General features: G+C 32.1%; 1 protein-coding gene across 3 annotated transcripts; it reads right to left on the bottom strand.

Annotated features, from left to right (window-relative positions):
- On the bottom strand, positions 7,146 to 13,505 carry LOC105173544. 3 transcript variants are annotated; one of them, XM_011095324.2, is made up of 9 exons: positions 13,090 to 13,505; positions 12,027 to 12,182; positions 11,641 to 11,905; positions 11,360 to 11,464; positions 11,120 to 11,248; positions 9,358 to 9,407; positions 9,162 to 9,259; positions 8,761 to 9,045; positions 7,146 to 7,837 (listed from the first exon to the last, which is right to left on the bottom strand). In XM_011095324.2, exons 2-9 carry the CDS (start codon positions 12,094 to 12,096, stop codon positions 7,379 to 7,381), a joined length of 1,461 nt encoding a protein of 486 aa, XP_011093626.1. In that variant the 5' UTR covers positions 12,097 to 12,182; positions 13,090 to 13,505; the 3' UTR covers positions 7,146 to 7,378. The 3 variants fall into 3 exon arrangements, with proteins under 3 accessions (XP_011093626.1, XP_011093629.1, XP_020553343.1); XM_011095327.2 differs by having other exon boundaries at positions 11,641 to 11,902; XM_020697684.1 differs by lacking the exon at positions 13,090 to 13,505 and having other exon boundaries at positions 12,027 to 13,077.

The raw sequence follows: 20,005 nt of genomic DNA, 5'->3' as shown, positions 1-20,005 counted from the left end.
TGTGAATTTTCTCCATAATGTGATCCTGTAACTTAATTCCTACTTCGTCAATAAGAACTCCTAAAAAAATTCAATTTTATTGACATCAATAGTAACTTTCTTCTCAAAAAGCAATAAACCTTCTTTATGGCATGCATCAGAAAATATTTCAAGATGTTTAATATAATCTTTCATATTTTTAGATGCAATCAGTATGTTGTCAATGTAGACAAACATGAATTCAAAACAATCTTTAAAAAGTTTATCCATTTTTCTTGGACAAAATGCATAAAACCTTCCTATGTTTTAAAAGTCTGCAAAAAAAAAAAAAAAACCCTCCTATTATGTGTTTTGTAAAACTCAGCAACAAACACTCCTTCTTTCTTAAAATCGCCAAACCGAAATGCGCACCCTTACCTATGAATTTGTTTCAAGACTAGTTTTGTTCTAGTTAAAGACCTTAATACTCCAATAATTTTAGGGAATCATTTCCCCATTTGGAAAACCAATTCCTCTTGCCCCTTCCAAACTCACCTAAACCTACAAAGATGTAGTAGGTATTTCTACTGCAAGACCAGCCAGTTGCCAATCCAATTCACCTATCTCGCCATATTGAAAAAGCTGATTTTCATCTCGATTGTGTAATTGAGAATGAATGGATTAATGAACAAACTCAAGATGATCCAGTTCAAATGGCAAATATGGTCATTGATCAAAATCATAATAGGATTTATGAAGATCCCGCCAAAACACAGCAATTCTATGAGGACATTCTTCTCTCAACCAAATCCATTTTCATTCAAAATATGCCTTCCAAAGGAACCCCAGCCAACTCACAAATTGGCTATCGAAAAATCTTCATAAATTCCATTCTCTCATTGTCAGATTGGGGAAAAAGTCCATATGAGCTTAAAAATATCCCAAATAAAAAATATCAATTGATTTCTTATTGGGATTATATCAATGCTTTCCAACATTTTCTCCTCAAATAGAACGAGAAAAATACAATGTCCTTTTATTTCCTTTTTGGTACCAAAATTACCCCTGAAAAGATACTAAATTGGTTTGTTAGATGGTGACATTATTTTGGACCAGATCCGCAAATTCTTCCATAATCAGTTCAAGTTGCCTTCAAATTCTTTTCAGAGAACTTGAAAATCAGTATGTTTCTAGGACAACATCTTCCCAATTTGCTCAAATTTTATATCCAATTCAATCTCACCTAGATATTGAAAATTGAACCACAATTTAAATCTCTTCAAATTGACGAAGACACAATCATATTTTCTTTGGGGAGAAATATTGTGTCAAATGGTGGGATAAAATGAAACAGAAACTTTTGAACGAACAATAATTCTTGAATGGTTCAAGCAAATCCCACAACGTATAAAAATCAACAATTCTTGGAAAAGAGATCAATTCAGAGCAGGAGCAATTTCTATTTTGAGGAAAAATAATTTATCAGCAAGAATAGCCAAAGCAACTATAATAGAGGAAATGCAAAAAAATTCTTGAAGAAATACAAAGTGAAAGAGAAGACTCTCCATCGCTTATCAAACTTGTAGATGAAAATGAGGATGATTGCTTTGGAATATTTAGCCCAATTCCATAGAAATTAATGATGATGCAATAATGATGTAAAATAATATTTAAAAATTCAAAAATCAGCTTTTACAGCCCATTAGCTGCATTATTGAGATTTGAATGACAACCATGATTAGCAAAATCACTGAAGCACATGAAGAAAGGGAGGATCATCCACTTCTATAAATAGAAGCAATTGAAGGAGAAAAATCACAACTCACTCAAGAGCATTTCTCACACACTCACTACTCTATCATGTGCTTCTTATCACAAGTTGTTCTTCTAGTTCTTCTAGTTCTTCTTTCAGCTTATTCTTTTAACTCATTCTGCAAGTACTCAATACATTTGAACTTGAAAAGCTATCTAAGTTTCATACATAACCCATTTGAACTTGGAACGATTTCTAAATTTCATTCATTAGGGAAAATCATGCTACTTACTGTTCTTACTCACTTAATAACGAAAAGGATTAATAATAATTAATTATTTAAGTTACCACTTTCATGTGTCAACCTTTCATTTTCTAGGTTGATTTTTTCCTCTATCACCTAGCAACAGGCATCCAAGAGAGGATTACCAAACATGAAGCCATGCACTTAAATCTCAGTGTCTCGACCAAACCCCCCGTCATGGTAATATGAATGTAAAACTGCATGTTTTTCGCCTTTTCATATCCATACTATATATTATAAGAAGGTCCTATTGGTGTTCAAAATAATTTCGATCTGCCATGCTTTTAAATTTTTTTATATTTAATTATTAACTTTTAATTTTCTCACTCATCATTATCTTTCATAACTATCTTTCAGTGATTTCTTTAATCTTATATATATGGGGAAAAATATTATTTTAGTTCGCTAAGTATGTTTAATTTTAATTTTAGTTTGATAACTATGTCCATTTTTGTTTAGGTCCAGTAACTTACAAAATTGCTTACTGGCAGATTTTCGAACAATTTTACCCCTATGAGTGTATATGAACTAAAACTGTCTTTCAAAAGTTGCATAGGGGTAAAATTGTCCAAAAATCAATTTTGTAAATTACTGGACCTAAACAAAAATGGACATAGTTATCAGATTAAAATTAAAATTAGACATACTTAGCGGACTAAAATAATACTTTTCCCTATATATATATAATCTTATTTTATCGTATATATTTTTTATGATTTTTAACTCTACAAAAAAATAACAATATAATTTATAAAAATATTTTATTTTATATATTTTTTTAAAAAATTATACAAATACATGAAATATGTCATACAGACTGGTTAATCAGAAAACGACAAAGCTGGTAAATAACTGAGACAAGCATAGGCCTACTGATTGTAATGATGTTTGGACCTATGCAATTTAATGGGCTTTGACAAATGAAATGATTATGGGCCCGTTGTATCATTAGCCCATGCGACCATAATATCTTCCCATGGAAAACCTACCATCTACACATCTCCTCTAATTATATAGAGATTATTCAAAAATCAATAATGCAGGATAATTAAGTTTCTTTTTTTTTTTTCTTATATGGTTAATTTAATAAAAAAATTAAAAATAATACTTAATCATAAAGTATATTAAATTATAACATTTAATCCCCTAAATTTTCTAAAATATTTAATTTTGTCCAAAGGGTTATTTGGTTTAAAAATGATCAAATTAATTAAAGTCAAAATTTTACGAGGGGTATCTCAGTAAATCACGTGTTAAAATTCTTTGGAACCATACAATTTTAAGACGGATCAGATCTTAGGTACAGTAAAGTAATTTTTTAATTTAATAGGGATGTAATTCACTACCACCGAATTTAATATTAGTGATAAAATATTAAATTATAATTTTATATTTGTCATTAAAAATAATGACAATAATTGAATTTGTCATTATATTAGTATTAGTTATGAGAATTGTGTATAAAAGTGTTACTTTAGATATAATTAGGATCAACACAATATGGTGTAGACATTTGCAATTTTAGACCTATAATTTTGAGGATAGTATTTTTTATTTTAATTGTATGAATTGATTTTTTCTATTTAGTCCCGTGACTTTATAATTTTGATAATTTTGGTCCTTTTACAGTTAACTTGATTGAAAAATTATACGTGACTTGTACATGATCAAATTAAATTACAATTTTAATCCTATAATTTAGGGACGTTGGTGTTTTCAGATCTGCAACTTATGGGAGTTGGCATTATGAATTTATTAACATAACTAAAATTGCTATTTAATTGGATCATGTGCAAGTTACATGTAATTTTCTGATAAATAAATGAAAATTGCCAAAATTTCAAAGTAATATGATTAAATTGCGAAAATCAATTCGTGCAAGACTAAAATTGTATTTTTCTCCAATATAGCCACAACAATTATAAATTTATTATTACTAGATCATCACTATATATATATATCACTGATCGGTTTTAGTAATAATTTTATGCAAAACTTCTTGTGACTAATTCTTAATTAATAAAAAATAATATCCATAAAAATAATAATCAATATTAAAATTATAAAATTTACTATTGTAATATCACTAAATACATATATAATTCACTTTTGCATTCTATTTCTCAAATTACTAAAAGTGATGACTATCAATAGTTGTTCAACATGTTTTGTAATGATACTTTGTGATACGTGGGAAATAAATAAAGAATAATTTAAACAAGAAATGCAATAGGATCAAACTTACACCACCCATTTTATTTATTTATTAATTATTACGAAGTTCATATATAGAAAGAGACTTATCCCAACGTCTAATCCCATCTCTTTCATGTCATCATTAATTGGCCTTAAGCAATTACATAAGCGTGTATGGTCCGATATCAATAATTACATGCAAAGTTTGCTTAGTGTTAGTTACTAAATGAAGGGAGTGTCGTAATGAGGTAGGAGGATTTTGTTTTTTAGTTGAAGTGATCAGCTATTATTAATTGAAATAATTTAATTATAATTCTTTTTATTAAGTTTCAATATCTAATAAAGATGATTATAATTATAGCTTAATCAATAACATCAGATAAATAAATTTAAACAACACCTACTATTAAAATAGACAACATCTACTATGCATTAGAACAATATCCCACGCATATAGCGTGGTTCAAACCCATGAACCTCTAAGGTCATGGAACCTTGACTTCCCAAATGAGTTAGGCCTCGCTGACGGGTCGAAGGCTTAACAACCACGAAAAAGAAAACAAATAGCTTTCAGGAGTATCGTTTCATCTTCAAGACGACTATAATTGAACATAATTGAGCTAGTTTTTTCCTTCCGAATCCTTATCACGCTTGGATGAGTAAAAACATTTGATTCACTAGTGAATTATTGGCAACCACCAACCGAAGAACAAATTGCTCCTCAGGGTATTTCTCAATTCGACGAAATAGTTATTAGTTATAAATAGAATTATCGTAACGTCTGACGATGTGCTTAATCTTTAGCAAGCGATCGATTTTTAAGATGATATAATGTTGTACACTTGTTGTGTAGACCTTTCAAGAAAATAGATTTTCTATTCTATCATGCTTGATTTAGCTAAATGTTACTATGTTTAAATCCATAACTAATGACCGTCGCTGAAGGAATTTATCCACAAATATTCGATCGAAGACGGGTAGGGGGATGGGTACTTGGACAGTGACCCCAACGCCATGCAGGGAGCTTGTTTCGTCATAGTAAAGCAAGAAGATGGGGATGAGGGGTTTCCTGCTGTGTCGGCGGCGGAGAGGTGGGCGATGGCAGTGGATGGGTTCTCTAAAAAAAGTTGACAGTGCATAGATTTTGGTATGGTTGGGAGAATGTTAAAGTGAGTGTTGCTAGTGGCATGGGCCAACTTTCCGAGTTTGGTAATAGTCTTGGAGAAATAAGCTGATGGAGATGAGAAAATGGGTTGGAATTAGGATGAGGGTGGAGGAGAGAATGACGATGTGGGTGGCCGAGAGGAGAAGGAAAGATGAGGGAGAGTTGGTGATGTAGGTTGGCAATTGCAGCCATTGCCGAGGCAAAACAAGCGTCCATAGCCGGACGGGAGTCGTGCACAGCCACTGCGAGGGACACGACCGAAGCTTGGAGGAGCTGAAAGTCAGAATGGGAATGTGGGGAACGAGGTTGCATGGTGGATGAGAAGATCGAAATGAAAGCACAACATGATACGACTAAAAATTAGAAAATGGTCATCCAAATTCGAGCAGGAAAGGATCTCCAAAAATTAGAGAAAGAAGATAAAGTTTTGTGTCAAAATGTTTTCTGCCTCATTTATTTAAATAAATACATCAATATAACAACGATAATTAAATTGCATAACTTATATAAAGTGAGACAAAGTAAAACAAAAATTTAACTATATTATAGTATTTGTGTCCATTGCAATATTTATAACAACTGATTGAAAGTTTTTTAATTAATAAATTTTAACATTGATTATAATTAGAGCAATATATAAATTTATAATTAAATAATTATAACATATAATATTTATAATATATATAATATTTAAAAAAAACATCAATATAACAATAATAATTAACTTACATCAGTGTATGTATAATATTTGCACTTGTTTTTTAATAAACAATCTTTGCACTTATTATAATATTTATAATAATTGATTGTAATTTTTTAATTAATAATTTTTAGCATTAATTATAATATAAAAATATTTGAATTTAGAATATATATAGCTTTTAAATAAAAATATGTATAAATTTAAATATTTTTTAATTACAATTAATTTAAAATTTTTATTAATTAAAGAAATTATAATATAATTTTAACTGATTCACTACAAAAACTTGAAATATTCCCTATTTAATGAGATATTACCAATTTGCTTCAGATTGGTTTGTTATTAATTTATTACTGTCACAATTTGCATCATACAATACTAATCCAATAACTGGGCTAGCTTGTGAGTGTTAAATCTCCACTTCCTAGCCTTCAAGCCCAATTAGAACTTGGGTTATATGAGAGGCTTGTGAAAGCAATGTGGGACAAGGAAGGAGCTTTGTAGTAGCAATTCCCCACATTTCTCTCATATAAAAAACTCAGTATACAACCTAGCTTAGCCCTCGAAACTGCTTTCCTGTTCAACTGAGGCTTTTCAACATTGTTAATGTCGGCATGTTCATATTCTTCACCAATTTTCCGTGCTTTTCTTGGCCTTAGACACTTGCGAACCCAACCTGTTTTTATGTATACACATATATAGCTCTATAAACCTTCTCATTATCAAGATTCAAGATAATTGAAGGTCACATAGATGTACTGCATATAGCAGAAATCAATGGCAAGTTCTTGAATGATGATCATATTGATTCCAGTGGCCATTATGGTGACTCTCTCCGGTGCATTTGCTCAAGGAAAATTTGGCCCGGGCCCAGCCCCAGCTCCGTCACCTGTCGTTGGAGTTGAATGCTCTCTGCTGGTTTCTGCCACATTTGTGGCTTCTTGGTTGATTTTCTGTCTAATCATGGTGACGAAACAGTTACGCTACAAACAGGATGGGCGCTACCAAACTCCACCTGATATTTTTTCCGGCGATATTTCTATCGGAAATGACTGGAGGATGCAGAATGCAGAGCATTATTTATTTCAAGAGTGCAAAGTGCCAAAAATATAATTTCAGGGTGTATTGTGCCAACGAGATACATCTAAATGGAGCAACATGCCAATTACCCCATAAAATAACATAAAACCATCCCAATTCCTGTTGCAACTTCCAGCAGTTCTCAGAGCAAGAATACAAGAATACCAAAAACCTTTGACATTGCATCCTTTCAGACACTAGTTATTGTAAATTCTGGACTTATGTTCCGAGTTCAACAAGCATAGTTAACAGAGCTTCACACATTTCACAAGCATCAGGCTCGGTATGGTCTTTATTCCAAGAGGAGTACACCATCCAAGAATGGTCAAGTTTACGGTCAGGCTTGACAACAATGGAACCTGGAACTTCAGCATCACGGCATGTGACAAGACCATCGCTCTTTTCCCCATACCGCAGTTGCAGGTGAAGCGCACTGAGAGCCATTGCGGCAGAGACAGGAACAATAACAGGCACCTTTCGCACTGCAAGGACATCATCCTCACTGCCAAATCGAGGAAATTCTGCGTGTGCAATGTGAGACAAAGTTGCAACAACACCTGGTGCCACACTTGCTTCAGAGTGGAAGGATATTATAGGAATGTTATCGGGAAGTTTGTGGTTTTTAACAAATTCCTTCCGCTTCTCGTAGGTGAGATCCTCCAGCGCTCTCATATCACCCTTTAGCAAGAAAATTATTATTAATCAGTTACTATGTAACTTAATTTTAAGAACATAGAAAAACAGTTCCATGCAACGTAACAATTCAAATTCTGAGAAACATAAAACAATTAAGTGTAAGTTTAAAAGAAGTATACACTGCTGACAGTTTGTCCACATAGTGTTACTTATTCCACGATTTGGAAGTTTACGTGTCTCATCCAGGAGTCACAGTATTTTCGTTGGATCATCGCAGTATTGAAACTGATGAGAATACTCATGAAGCACATGACAGAATCAAACCAAATGCAATTTGAAATTATATCTGCAATTTTAAACCCGTCAACTATTTCCCGATATCATGAAAGCACACTTCATGTGCATCCCCATGATGCAGAACAAGTGTTTCTGCTAGGCCTAAGGAGGAAACTATAACTTGCAGCTACAGATGTTAAAGGGAACTGCTAAACTGCTGCAACCATATCCCGAGACCAGACCACACTGCGATTGGGGGTAAGTTCTAAAAATATCCATTTAATTCAACAGTTGTCAGCAGTAGTAAAAAGGAGACTTTTAAAACTGCAAAAATCTCCCCAAACGAAATAGACTGGACGTGCAGTTCTGGTGCTTGTTTGGACTTGGATTGGTCTAAGGAACTCAGACAGCAAACGACAAGTTTGACCAAAAAGTTAGCACAACCTATCCAACCCCATATTGTATACACGCTATAGTGTTCTCCCGTTACGGGCTAGCCAGCCCACTGGATGAGCATGGCACTACCAAAGCATTCTACAATTCAAAGGCACCATAACTGATTTTTCAGCCCCCCGTCACGGGCCTAGGCCAGGAAAGGCAAGATGTTATCTTAATTCCATATCACATACACATTTTCCCCAATGCATGAACCTTCTTAACCTTCTAGTATGAGCAATGGAAACTATTACCTTAATCAGTTTGCATATTAAGAACTCCATGATTCTCCGTGTTTCTCTGTCAGCAACCTGTCCTTCACGAAGAATATCAGAAGCTATAGGTGTTCCACCATAAGGACTCTGCACTAGAGCCAATCCTGCAACTTTATTGCTCAATTCTTGTGAATATATCGACAAAGCAGCGGCAGCATCAACTCCACCTTTGCTGTGACCAAGCAACATCACACGCTTGCTGGCTCCCCAGTATAGCTCTTCAATATACTGTTTTAGTTCCCAAGCATTGTGTTCCACTGATGCCTATACAAGGCATTCACAAAAAAGCAGTCTTTGTGAAAAAGGGAGAGGGTAGATAGATTAGTAGAAGGAACAAAGTGATTCTATTTGAGTTCGTCGAAACTAAACATTTGAAGTACCTCACTGTGAATTTTAGCAATATGACAAGCTAGACCCATCTTTGAAAAGAATCTTTTGGTGTTGACAAAATACAAGGGGCCATGATTGCTGAAAAGTCCTACCAATTTACATTTCGAAAATGTGGAAGAAAATGATTCAGTAAGCCAGCAAGTTTGAAAAGCAAATAAGAAAGCAGGCAATGGGACTCGTTAAAACCTGGAATAAGCAGGTAAACAAAAGAATCAGGTAGTTTGTGCACCCCATTCCTAGAAGGCAACATACATGCATGCGATCAGATTTATGGTTTTTCCTGAACTTGATGCAAACAAGGAGGAAATTCGTATAATAGTACGAGACACAGACATACATCTTTTCTACTTTCTTGTTTAGCAAGGTTGAGACATGAATCTAAGTAGGAAACAAGAAACTATATAGTTCAGCGACATCTCAATATACTGAATCCAATAGTTAATAAGCAGGTTTCACTAAGTTTTCTCAGGTATGATATACAAAGTGGATCCAAAACTAAAGGTGTTAATGAAGCCTCATATTATTACTTCACAACACACTGTCAAATTAGGAATGATTGTCAAATTAGATTAAATTACAGAAATTCAAACTACAAAACTAAAAGGTAACATGATATCCATAACAGAGAAAGCGTATACACAATCTTAAGCAGATTATAGATCAATGCTCTAGATTATTTTTTCAACTCTTCCTGTGCATTTCACATCTTCTCTAAAGTTGAAAGCGCCTCCTTTTTCTCTTTCTTTCTCTATCTTACTCTCTCAGCTAAGTCCCAGTTAGTTATTTATTATGTCAATATACCAACTCTACAGGAACAGCCTAAAACCATGAATGCCATGCCAATGGACACTTCACGTATTTTAGAGTCAAATAGCAAACTGCAAGTAATGAACTAAGTACAACTCCAGCAAAGCAAACAATCTTCTTATAGACATCTACAAGTGATATTTTGTCACTCCGTCTTATCTTTCATGGACCCTTGTAACTTTTTCCATTTGGAAAAGAAAATCTATACCTATGTCCTAAAATAGATAAAAAAAAATGTGGAATCTGAATTTTGAGGGAGTTCTTCATAATTTAAGCTGAGATCCTGGTTTGATAAGCTAACGTCCCATCCGCTCATGTTGCCACACATCCATCTGGAAAACACATCTAATCTATATCTATATCTATATATATTATATTATATATATATCTATAAAAGTATGAATGGTCCTAAAAGTTTCTTGCATTTTTGGGTTTACCCAAATTAACCTTAGAATAATATTACTCCTAAGGATAATTATTTAAAACAATTTATTTATTAACTCATACTAATTACTTTTGCAGTTATTAGTTACCCCCATTAATTACTTTTCACACTTTTCATATTTATTCATATTAATTACTTTCCAAATTGTACTTATTTACTCATATTAATCTTTTTCTATATTTATAATATAATACAGTAATACAACAATGGGATAAAAGATTTCCTTATGATATAGCACGCAATGACTAGAAAAATTCATGAAAATTAAAAGGATTTAATACATTGAGAAATTACAGCATAAATATTAAGTTATTTTTTAATTTATGAAATACCTTATATTTTTACTTAATTTCAATTTTTAAATAATATAATAAGCAGTACGTGCAACGCACGTGGTTCCTACTAGTTACCTTAAAAGATCAGTTGATGGATGCTGAACAAAAGCTTTCATTAAAGGTAAATCAAATTCCACAAAGACACAAATTATATGGACAGAGGAGAGGTAAAATAATAGGCTGGGATTTCACAAACCTTAACAAAAAGACTTTCAGTTGAGAATTTGTTTATTTAACTAAATGACCAATCAATTAAGCAGTTTCAGCAATTCTTTACAAAAAATGTGTGTCTGTAATGGTTACATTATTTTTACATCACAAGCAAAATCAATTTATACTGATGAACAACTGAATATGATACCTAATGCTGTGTAGCAGCTCCATGAAGTGAGCTGAACCATCTTTCACTGGAGCCATTCCTGGAGCGCATTGCAACCACCCAATGTCATCCGAAGACCCATGCAATGTTCTAAGCACTCGAGTTACGATGCTAAAAATTGTGAAAAATGAAGGTTACGTAAACAAGAAAAGGTAAATTGTCACTTGAGAACTAGATATGCTTCTCTAATCTTCTCGTCAAAATCTAAGCATACTCTTTTACCTTTGCACATGAGCTTGCATACGTCTCATCTGATAACATAAACATCTCCAAGATGCTATTGCTGATCTCCAAGCAAATTCAAGACAAAATATGGGGAGCATCAACCTACAAACATAGTAACCAACTGCATATAACCGGGAAAAATAACAAGTTTAACTGCAGGAAAATATTAAACTATTACATCCTAAGTTGGTTAGGTTGAATATCATGTGCGTACTGTTGATCTGAAATCAAACAATAGCTATAACAATAGACTGAATGAATTAGAGCCCTAGGTTTACCCTTTGAAAATGAAGCGGACACCTCTACAGTAATTTCCTCTCACAACTTCTAATCCTGTATTTATGTCTGATAGATCCTCGATATCTGACGCATCTCTTTCATGAAAGTCAAAGTTTTTGCTGGAGTTGCAGTATCTTGATAAGGAGGCAGAACATGTTGAGAAAAGGCCGTGCTCATTGCAGGTTTCATATGTTGGATATTGCTCAGTTGAATTGGTCTCTGAATCTTCTAAGCATCTGCTTGCATCTCCTAAAACAAGATCTTCTGCAACGACATGGTACGAAAAGATAAATAATAGTGAAAATGAAAATCCAATGTGCAGAAGATGCTATAGAGAGGCATCTTCCAGCAGAAACGGACAAATGGAGTAAAACAATCAACTTACCTATGAATTCGATTATTCGTTGGCTTATATAGGAAGTTAAGGATATCAGGCGAGAAAAGATATCCTCCATTCCCCTACAGGTACAACGATTAGTTGCACAAAGGCTATTCTATGTCACAGCACTGCAGGAAGCCTAATAACTGGGCCTGATAAAACCTGGGAACAAGAAATTAGTTTGTGCTACAAGTTCATATGTCTGGCATTCAAGAAAAGATTGGACTTCACGAACCGCAAAAATATAAACAGGATTTGTTACATAAAGTAAAAACAATTTTTTTTTAAAGAAAAATGGATATAGTACTTGGATACCAAAAGCTTGCAAAATGAAACTCTGGAAAATCAAGCAAAGAGAACTATGAAATTTCCCTATGATTTGGTACTCCAGTATGAAGGGGGGGAACCGATCCTCCTCAGGTGTACGAACATGACAAATACCAATTAAAAACAGAGGACGAAACTATGAATTCAACATTGGACTAAGACTCCCCCCCCCCCCCGGGATAAAACCACTTCAATTCTAACTAAACATAAACTCGAAACCGTATTTTAAATGTTATCTATAGATGTCAAAAACTCAAAGCCACTGCAGCACAGAAGGACTAGAAAAAGATAAAGATGGCCATCAATAGAAACTACAAATAAACTGTGTAAGTGCAAAAAATAGAAGGATGACCATAATAACTAAAAAAACAACGGGAAGCAGGTTCCTGCAAACTGAACTCAACATGGCCAAAGCACCCTTAATATATAGACGAAGGCCCAAGAACTCAGCATGAGCAGGCATCGGTGACACTGTAGAAACTACAACACTGTGATCACTATCAAATTTATGAGCTTATAATCATCAATCTGATTCCTAGCAAGAACCAACTCATAAAGTAAGAATCTTCTTTGAATTTCCACGGTTCTCCAACACCGAAGATCAACACAGCAGAGTAATTAGGCTAAGATTTCCAGAATGGGTCGAGAGTAACACAATAGAGAGAAAGCAAGAAAAGTAAACCAGATTGATGCAAACACTACAAACCCATTTCCGATTAAAATCTGGGAGAGGAGTGCTTACTCAAAACTCTGAAAACCTGCACTCAAAATGGACAGTTAGCTCCAAAACTTCAGGGCCCAGTTGGCACCCTCTTCACTAGAACGTTATACACACACACACACCTAAAAGGAACACCCAGGAAAATTACATATCACCATTTCCGATAAAGAATGCAACTTTATCCAAGAAAGACGATGGAAATTACTAAAATATTCACAATAAATACAGCTGCCGTATCTATCTCCTTTCGGGTACCAACTAAATTGAAGAGAATGGATAGTAATCGGGTAATAATGGAGGAAAGCAGCGGTGACTTTTTTCCAATGCCGGTATCAATAATTAATCCTGAAATCCTGCAGATCCGTTCTTCTAAAACTTCATCGTCTCAGAAATCAGTTCAACCTTAGCTTTTACTAACTTTAAACTCCCGCCAAGAAAAAAGGAGACAATGTGAGTAACGAAACCGGGTATTGGATAGAAATGCGGTTTCATTAATAAATTTGACATTATGGGGAATATAGACGTGATTATTTTATTATAATTTAAATTTACTAATCGAATTGATATATTTTTTAAATTTATTGATAGGAATATAATTATATAATCTTTTTATTAAAAAAATAAAAGTGACGACGAACTGTATAGGTTTTATTGGGATGAAAGGATGGTTCACAATTTTTTTAAAATAATTTTATATTAAATAAGTTTGAAATTTATCTTAATATTGCTAATATGATTTAAGATTAAATTGAAGAAAAATATATATATAATTTACAAAGTAGAGTATAATAATGAATTTAATATAATAAAATTTACACATTTTTTTTTCTTTACCTCCAAATTTGTCCATCCAAATACAGTATAAATCAAATAGAGGGTAATTTCATTTGATAGGAAGTTGAATTGAGTCCATTGACTTAATTGTCTTTACATATTTTTTTGTTGATTGAGTTTAGTTGAGTTTGAATTTGATTTCAAATTTACCAAATACAAAGTATATTTAAATTTATTTATTATAGTTAATGAAATAATTTGGAATCTTGAACGTTGTTCTTATTTTTAATACTATTGAAAAATTTAACGGGGCGAATGGTACGTGGGAATAGATTCAGATGAAAATAGCATCAACTTACACAATGAGATCAAAGTCGGAAAATAATATTTTAGTATATATATTATTTGGGTGTTAAATAGAATTTAATCCGCTATGATATATGAAATGAGCAAACAAATCCTTATATATATATATATATATAAAAGAATTAACAAATTACTTCCTTGTATTTCGAAAACCCCTTATCAATGGTTTAGATAGAGAGATAATTTGCTTCGTTTTTTAAAATATATAGGATAATTTATTATTTTATTTTTTTATAGAGGTTTTTTTGTTTATTTCCCGCATCACAAAGGGTAAATTGTATTTTTTCTATATTATTTTTATGTTTGGTAATGTTTAGAAAATAAATAAAGGAATTGAAATAAAAATTTTGTATGTTTAAAATAGTAATAAAACTTAAAACATTTCATCTCACTCGTTTATATTTTTTTTTTCTGGAGTTTGGTAAAATTACATATAAACTTCATGCACTTATGAAATTTTATTTAGTAACCACAATATTTATTTTCGTCCAACAAATAAATCACAATTAGTCCAAATTCATCGAATTAACTAATATTAGCAAAAAAAAGTTAAATAAAAATTCAGATTTACCTCCAACTGACTTATTGCCCGACTCATATATTGCAGGTCAAATAAAGCTCATTTGATAAAACTATCTTTATATTTTTCACATATTAACGCATGTGAGAATATATATCTTCACCCTTATAAAGGTTGTTTGGTCGAAAAAAATTTATCTAACCTTCAATAAATCAACAGAATACAATTTTTTTATCGATGTTATTAAATTTCATAAATTTTAAATAATAAAAAAAATTATTTATTAGATAAAAATAAACATCAGGATTATTAAATATAATTTTTTCAACTTAAAAAAAGTTCAGGTTTGATCATATTAAATTCTAGAACAGGATCGTGTAATTATTTCAAAAGAAAAATCGGATCAGTCTTATCATTACAGGATCTGGCACAGAGGTGGTGAGTACAGGTGTCTGTATGAGGATGAGCGTTTGGACAGTCAGCAATCATTGAAATTATATCCCCCGGACAGTAGGGGAGTAGTCAATGGGATTGCTTTCTTTAGGGGTAAGATAGCTTCCATTCAAGAGGGTTCTTTGACTTGTAATCCGAGCCCGGGGAGTGGGCCATAAAATTTATAATTTTTTTTAAATAAATCGACTATAAATAATAAATTATTAAGTATTAAATAAATATAATTGATTAATAATTATTATCATAGTAAATTAATAATTACTATTAAAATTAATCAAGACTCGTATATTGTTAAGACTAGTGTCTGCTTCGTATTATGTGTGAGTTTCATTTAATTATAATTAAAATTATATTTTACAATATTTATAAAAGATGTGAAAGTTTCATTTTTTTTGGAGGGGGGAATTAGATCGACTATTAAGATTTTAAAGGTAGTCCCTCTTTAGCGGTATAAATGAAAAATATATGAATATAGAATAAATAATTGAAATATAGTAACATAATTAATAATTAATACTGATGGTCTAAATAAATTACAATGTTATTTATTTATTGCATTCTTAATCAGTGTTTTAGTACATGTCTACATTGATTTGTTCTTGTTAGTGGAGGGTTTTGTATTTAGGTTGTAATTTTTTTTTTGGTAATTTTTTTAATAATAAGGTTTTATGTAGTCATTTTAAGGTGGCAAAATTGTATTGTTGGTCTCACAGTTTATGGGGTATGCACTTTTAGTTTTAAGCTTTACAGGGTTGACAATTTAGGTATCAACGATTAAAAATTCAACACTTTTAATTTTGAGTTAACTTAATCGTTAAAAAATAGATGAAAAATGCTTGGGACTTGCATGTGGCCATTAGTCAAACGATTTGGAGCCAAAATAAATGCTTGACTAACATCCTGGTGCATTTCGGAGCCCAAAAATGACCCCTAAACCATTTTTTCGCTTATTTAATGTCTAAAACTGATACTTTTCTTTGAAAAATTGGTTTGAAAATACATTCTCAATTTTTATTACAAATATGACGTAAAATAGACTTGACAACAATTCATTAAAATGCAAAAGTTGTTAATTTATTGAAGAATTAATAGCAAAAAGTATGGCAAAAAGTAAAGTTCATAACAACCCAAAATGACAGAATTCATTACAATCTGCCCAAAAACAATGTTGCAATTTCATACCAAAATGCTGCCCAAAAGATTGCAAATGTTGGGAAACCTGCTTCAACAAGGTGTACAAATAATTTACAACATTTTAGCAAAAAACTGAATTGTTTACAAGGTCTGTGCCAGACAAAATCTTATAAAATGAGTACAAATATGTATCACTTTTTTGTCCGTGAGGTGCTCTGTATTTTTTTGTTGTGCAACAGCTTTGGCCAAGTTGTTCATGGTGACAAACTTTTTGGCTCCTTGTTTGGATATGGAACACCACTTGATGACACATTTTGTATAATTGAGCATTGTGTAAATCTATGCAATAAAATTTGTGTCCCCAACATGTAAATAAAATTCAAATTAGTTTACATCGCAACCAGTTGGACCCAAAGAATGAAGTATGAGCTGAGCTGGAAGTGGTGTGCTATGTTGGAATAGAACCCTTGTAATTTTTCTTGACCTTAGTAAAATTACAAATTTAAATAGTATGGATGCATTTACCAACAAAAGAATTATGTTGCAATCAGACTTACTGGAACATTTGCAGATGAGGTCTTTTTTTTTTCTTGGATTGTTGCAACAAATCGTTAGATATGATCAAACTTACAGAAAAATATATTTGGTAAAGTTTTAGGTCATAAGAATAATCATTCAAGACGGTGTATCGTTGAATCAGGCCATGTGATTTTAAATCATACCGTGTGATATGATCTAATAGACACAGTTTTGTATATATTTAAATTTGGTATGAATTGGGTGCTCGAATTTTAAGATATCGTAATTATTGATTAAATTTTTTGATCTCATTATTTATATATAATAAAATAATAATTAGAATTGTTCAACCATCATCATCAACATCATCATCATCATCATCATCATTATTATTATTGTTGTTATTATTATTATTATTATTATTTTTAGATTAATTCATAGGAGTTACTAAATTTTGACATAAATTTATAAATAATAAAATAGATTGCATAATACATAGTATATGTCTTGATATAAATATAAAACTCATAAATAGATAAAAAATCATAAGTGAATTACTTGTCAATTTAAAAAAAAAAGGTATACCGTAATACAAATATATATTAAAATATAACATAAAGTTTATATGTGTCATATTAAATAATAATTTTAATTATAAAAATATTATAATTTACTAAGTTATTGATTAAATTTATTTTTGTATAAAGATTAAATGTATAAATAAAAGTACTATAATTTATCATTATTCAAAATAAAATGTATGATATTGATTAATAATTATAATATATGATCAATTTTGAGTATAAAATTGATCAAATATTGAATATAAAATTAAATATATAAAAAAATTAAAATTAAAAATATATATAAAAAAATAAAAAAATAGAAAAAGCTCGTGAGCTAATGAACAGAACAATTGAGCTCGAGCCGGCTCGACTCATCTGCCACCCCTAAGTGTAGGTTGAGCATATAATAGATTTGCTTATTTTATTTTTGTATGGAGTACTATTGATGATATTATCCATATTAAAATAAACTATAGTTAAATTCATTTTTCTACCAACCGTAGGACGAATGTATATATTCATAGCCTATATATTTCTAATCATAAACTTAGCCATAACTTAGTTGTACTTATTAATATCCTAAATATGGCCTTCCCTACTATAAGCAATGAAGTTCGGTTGTGGGAGTAGTATGCAAGCTCCTTTGGCCTCCAGTTTTCCTATATAAACATATGAATGACAAATTTTAACAACGGACATTTCTTGTATTTCTACGAATTAGCAACATACGGAACTAGTATAATGGCATCCCTAAGTGGGTTCGTTCTTGTATTCATGTTATTAGTTGTCAATTACATCAACAATGGTGATGCTCGTCACCTCGTAGAAGTTGGCTTTGGTCTAGTCAACCCTCGACCTCTTATAGACGAAAAAATACCCCAGAAGCAATTTGTTCTCTTGTTGGTGAATGCCAGCTGTCAACCACGATCTCAAACATTAAGAATCATCCAAGTACGAGGTACCTAGACAGTAAAACAACGCCAAGTCAAACAGATTACAGTCACCTTAGAGAAGAAAAGATCCACTTATAAGTTGTATGTTGTTTCATGGGTGGTTGGGAACGATCAACTGTGTGTTCTGACATTGCAATTAACCCAAGTACAAAGGATCTAGACGAAAAAATAATCTCAAATCATTTTGGCCTTAGTCAACTAAATAAGAGCAAACTTCCGTTCTTATCTTTCCCTGTACATCCATTTCACTGATATGTGAACTCAGTACTCCAAAATCTACATTCAAAGTGATAATTGATCATTGGCATGACAATGTATTTGTCGGGTCATGAACTCAATCATCCATATTTTTCCATAAATCAGGTTGTCTCACGAGTTATCTCATGAATCTATGAACTGAAATGTTCTTTGCTGCTCTGATATTGTTATTCATCATGAGGAAAATGAAGAAGAAAGTTCCTATATAATTGATATTGATTCAAAAGCAAGTTACGCACGTTGCAATTTACCGGTACAGACATCTGATATCATATGTTTTCTAGTTCTCATCGTATTTTGTTGCTCTCACTTAGGGTTTCAAGTTACAGAACATGCTAGGCTAGATCTGTGAAATGATCATTAAGAATGACGATGACATGCCGAATTACTTGAATGTGAATAGAAATTGTGGTATCAAAATAGTGGTGACTTCCTGGGTAAATTTCTATGAATTTCTCTCCCGCGAATCTACAATAAATTCTATCGTTGTTTTATTTGGAGAGTTATATGTATATTATTTACATATTCTTTCCAAGCTAGATTTCAAGTATTATGTATTCCAAATGCATGTCTCGAAAAGATTATTGCTGAAGGTCTGTCTTGATTTAAAATTTATTGAAATTACGAAAGGTTTACTGCTGTTGAAGGTCTGCCCTCTCTTAAAATTTGAAGAGACGCAAGTTTATCCTTCCTTAAAATTTGAAGTGCCTTAGGTGCACTTTGTCTTTAAATCTTTTGTTGCTGAAGGTTTGAAAAAGACCTCCAAATTAAAGATGTCTGAAATAAAAAAAAATTGAAAAAAGACCTTCAAAATTAATATATCTGAAAAAAGATGAAGGTCTAAAAATGACGAAAGTTTGAAAAAAACCTTCAGAATTTGTCCGGAGAAGAGTAAGGTCTGAAAGGATCTTCTGAACTCAGCTGAATAAAGGAAAAAGAAAAAGAACGAAAGTCTGAGAAAGACCTCCAGACTCGTCTGAAAAGGATAAAGGCATGAAAAAGACATAGTTCACTCAAAAAAACATATTGAATAAAAGGTTGAAGGTCTGAAAAAGACATTCAATACTTCATCCAGAAAAGATATTCAATGAAAGGCATTAAATACATCATCTAAAAAGGACTTTCAATATTATCATCTGGGGGGAAGCGGTGGCAGCTAGGATGGCGGTGGACCTTGGATTGAAGTTTGGCCGGAAAAGGTGACTGCCTGCAAGTTATCCGTAAACTGAATCCTCATGAACGTGACTTCTCCTCCACTGGACCCATCATAGCAAATGTCCAAAAATAGTTCTGAGTTTCGCACCATTTCATTCATGCATGTTAATAGAATGGCTAATTCAGCTGCCCAACACTATTGCGAGGCAAGCTTTTGTGCAGAGGGGGGATCATACGTC

The sequence above is a fragment of the Sesamum indicum genome, linkage group LG11, assembly GCF_000512975.1.
Source record: "Sesamum indicum cultivar Zhongzhi No. 13 linkage group LG11, S_indicum_v1.0, whole genome shotgun sequence".
Taxonomy (NCBI): domain Eukaryota; kingdom Viridiplantae; phylum Streptophyta; class Magnoliopsida; order Lamiales; family Pedaliaceae; genus Sesamum; species Sesamum indicum.
Note: the sequence above shows the minus strand (reverse complement) of the source record. Positions and strands in the feature narration are given on the sequence as shown.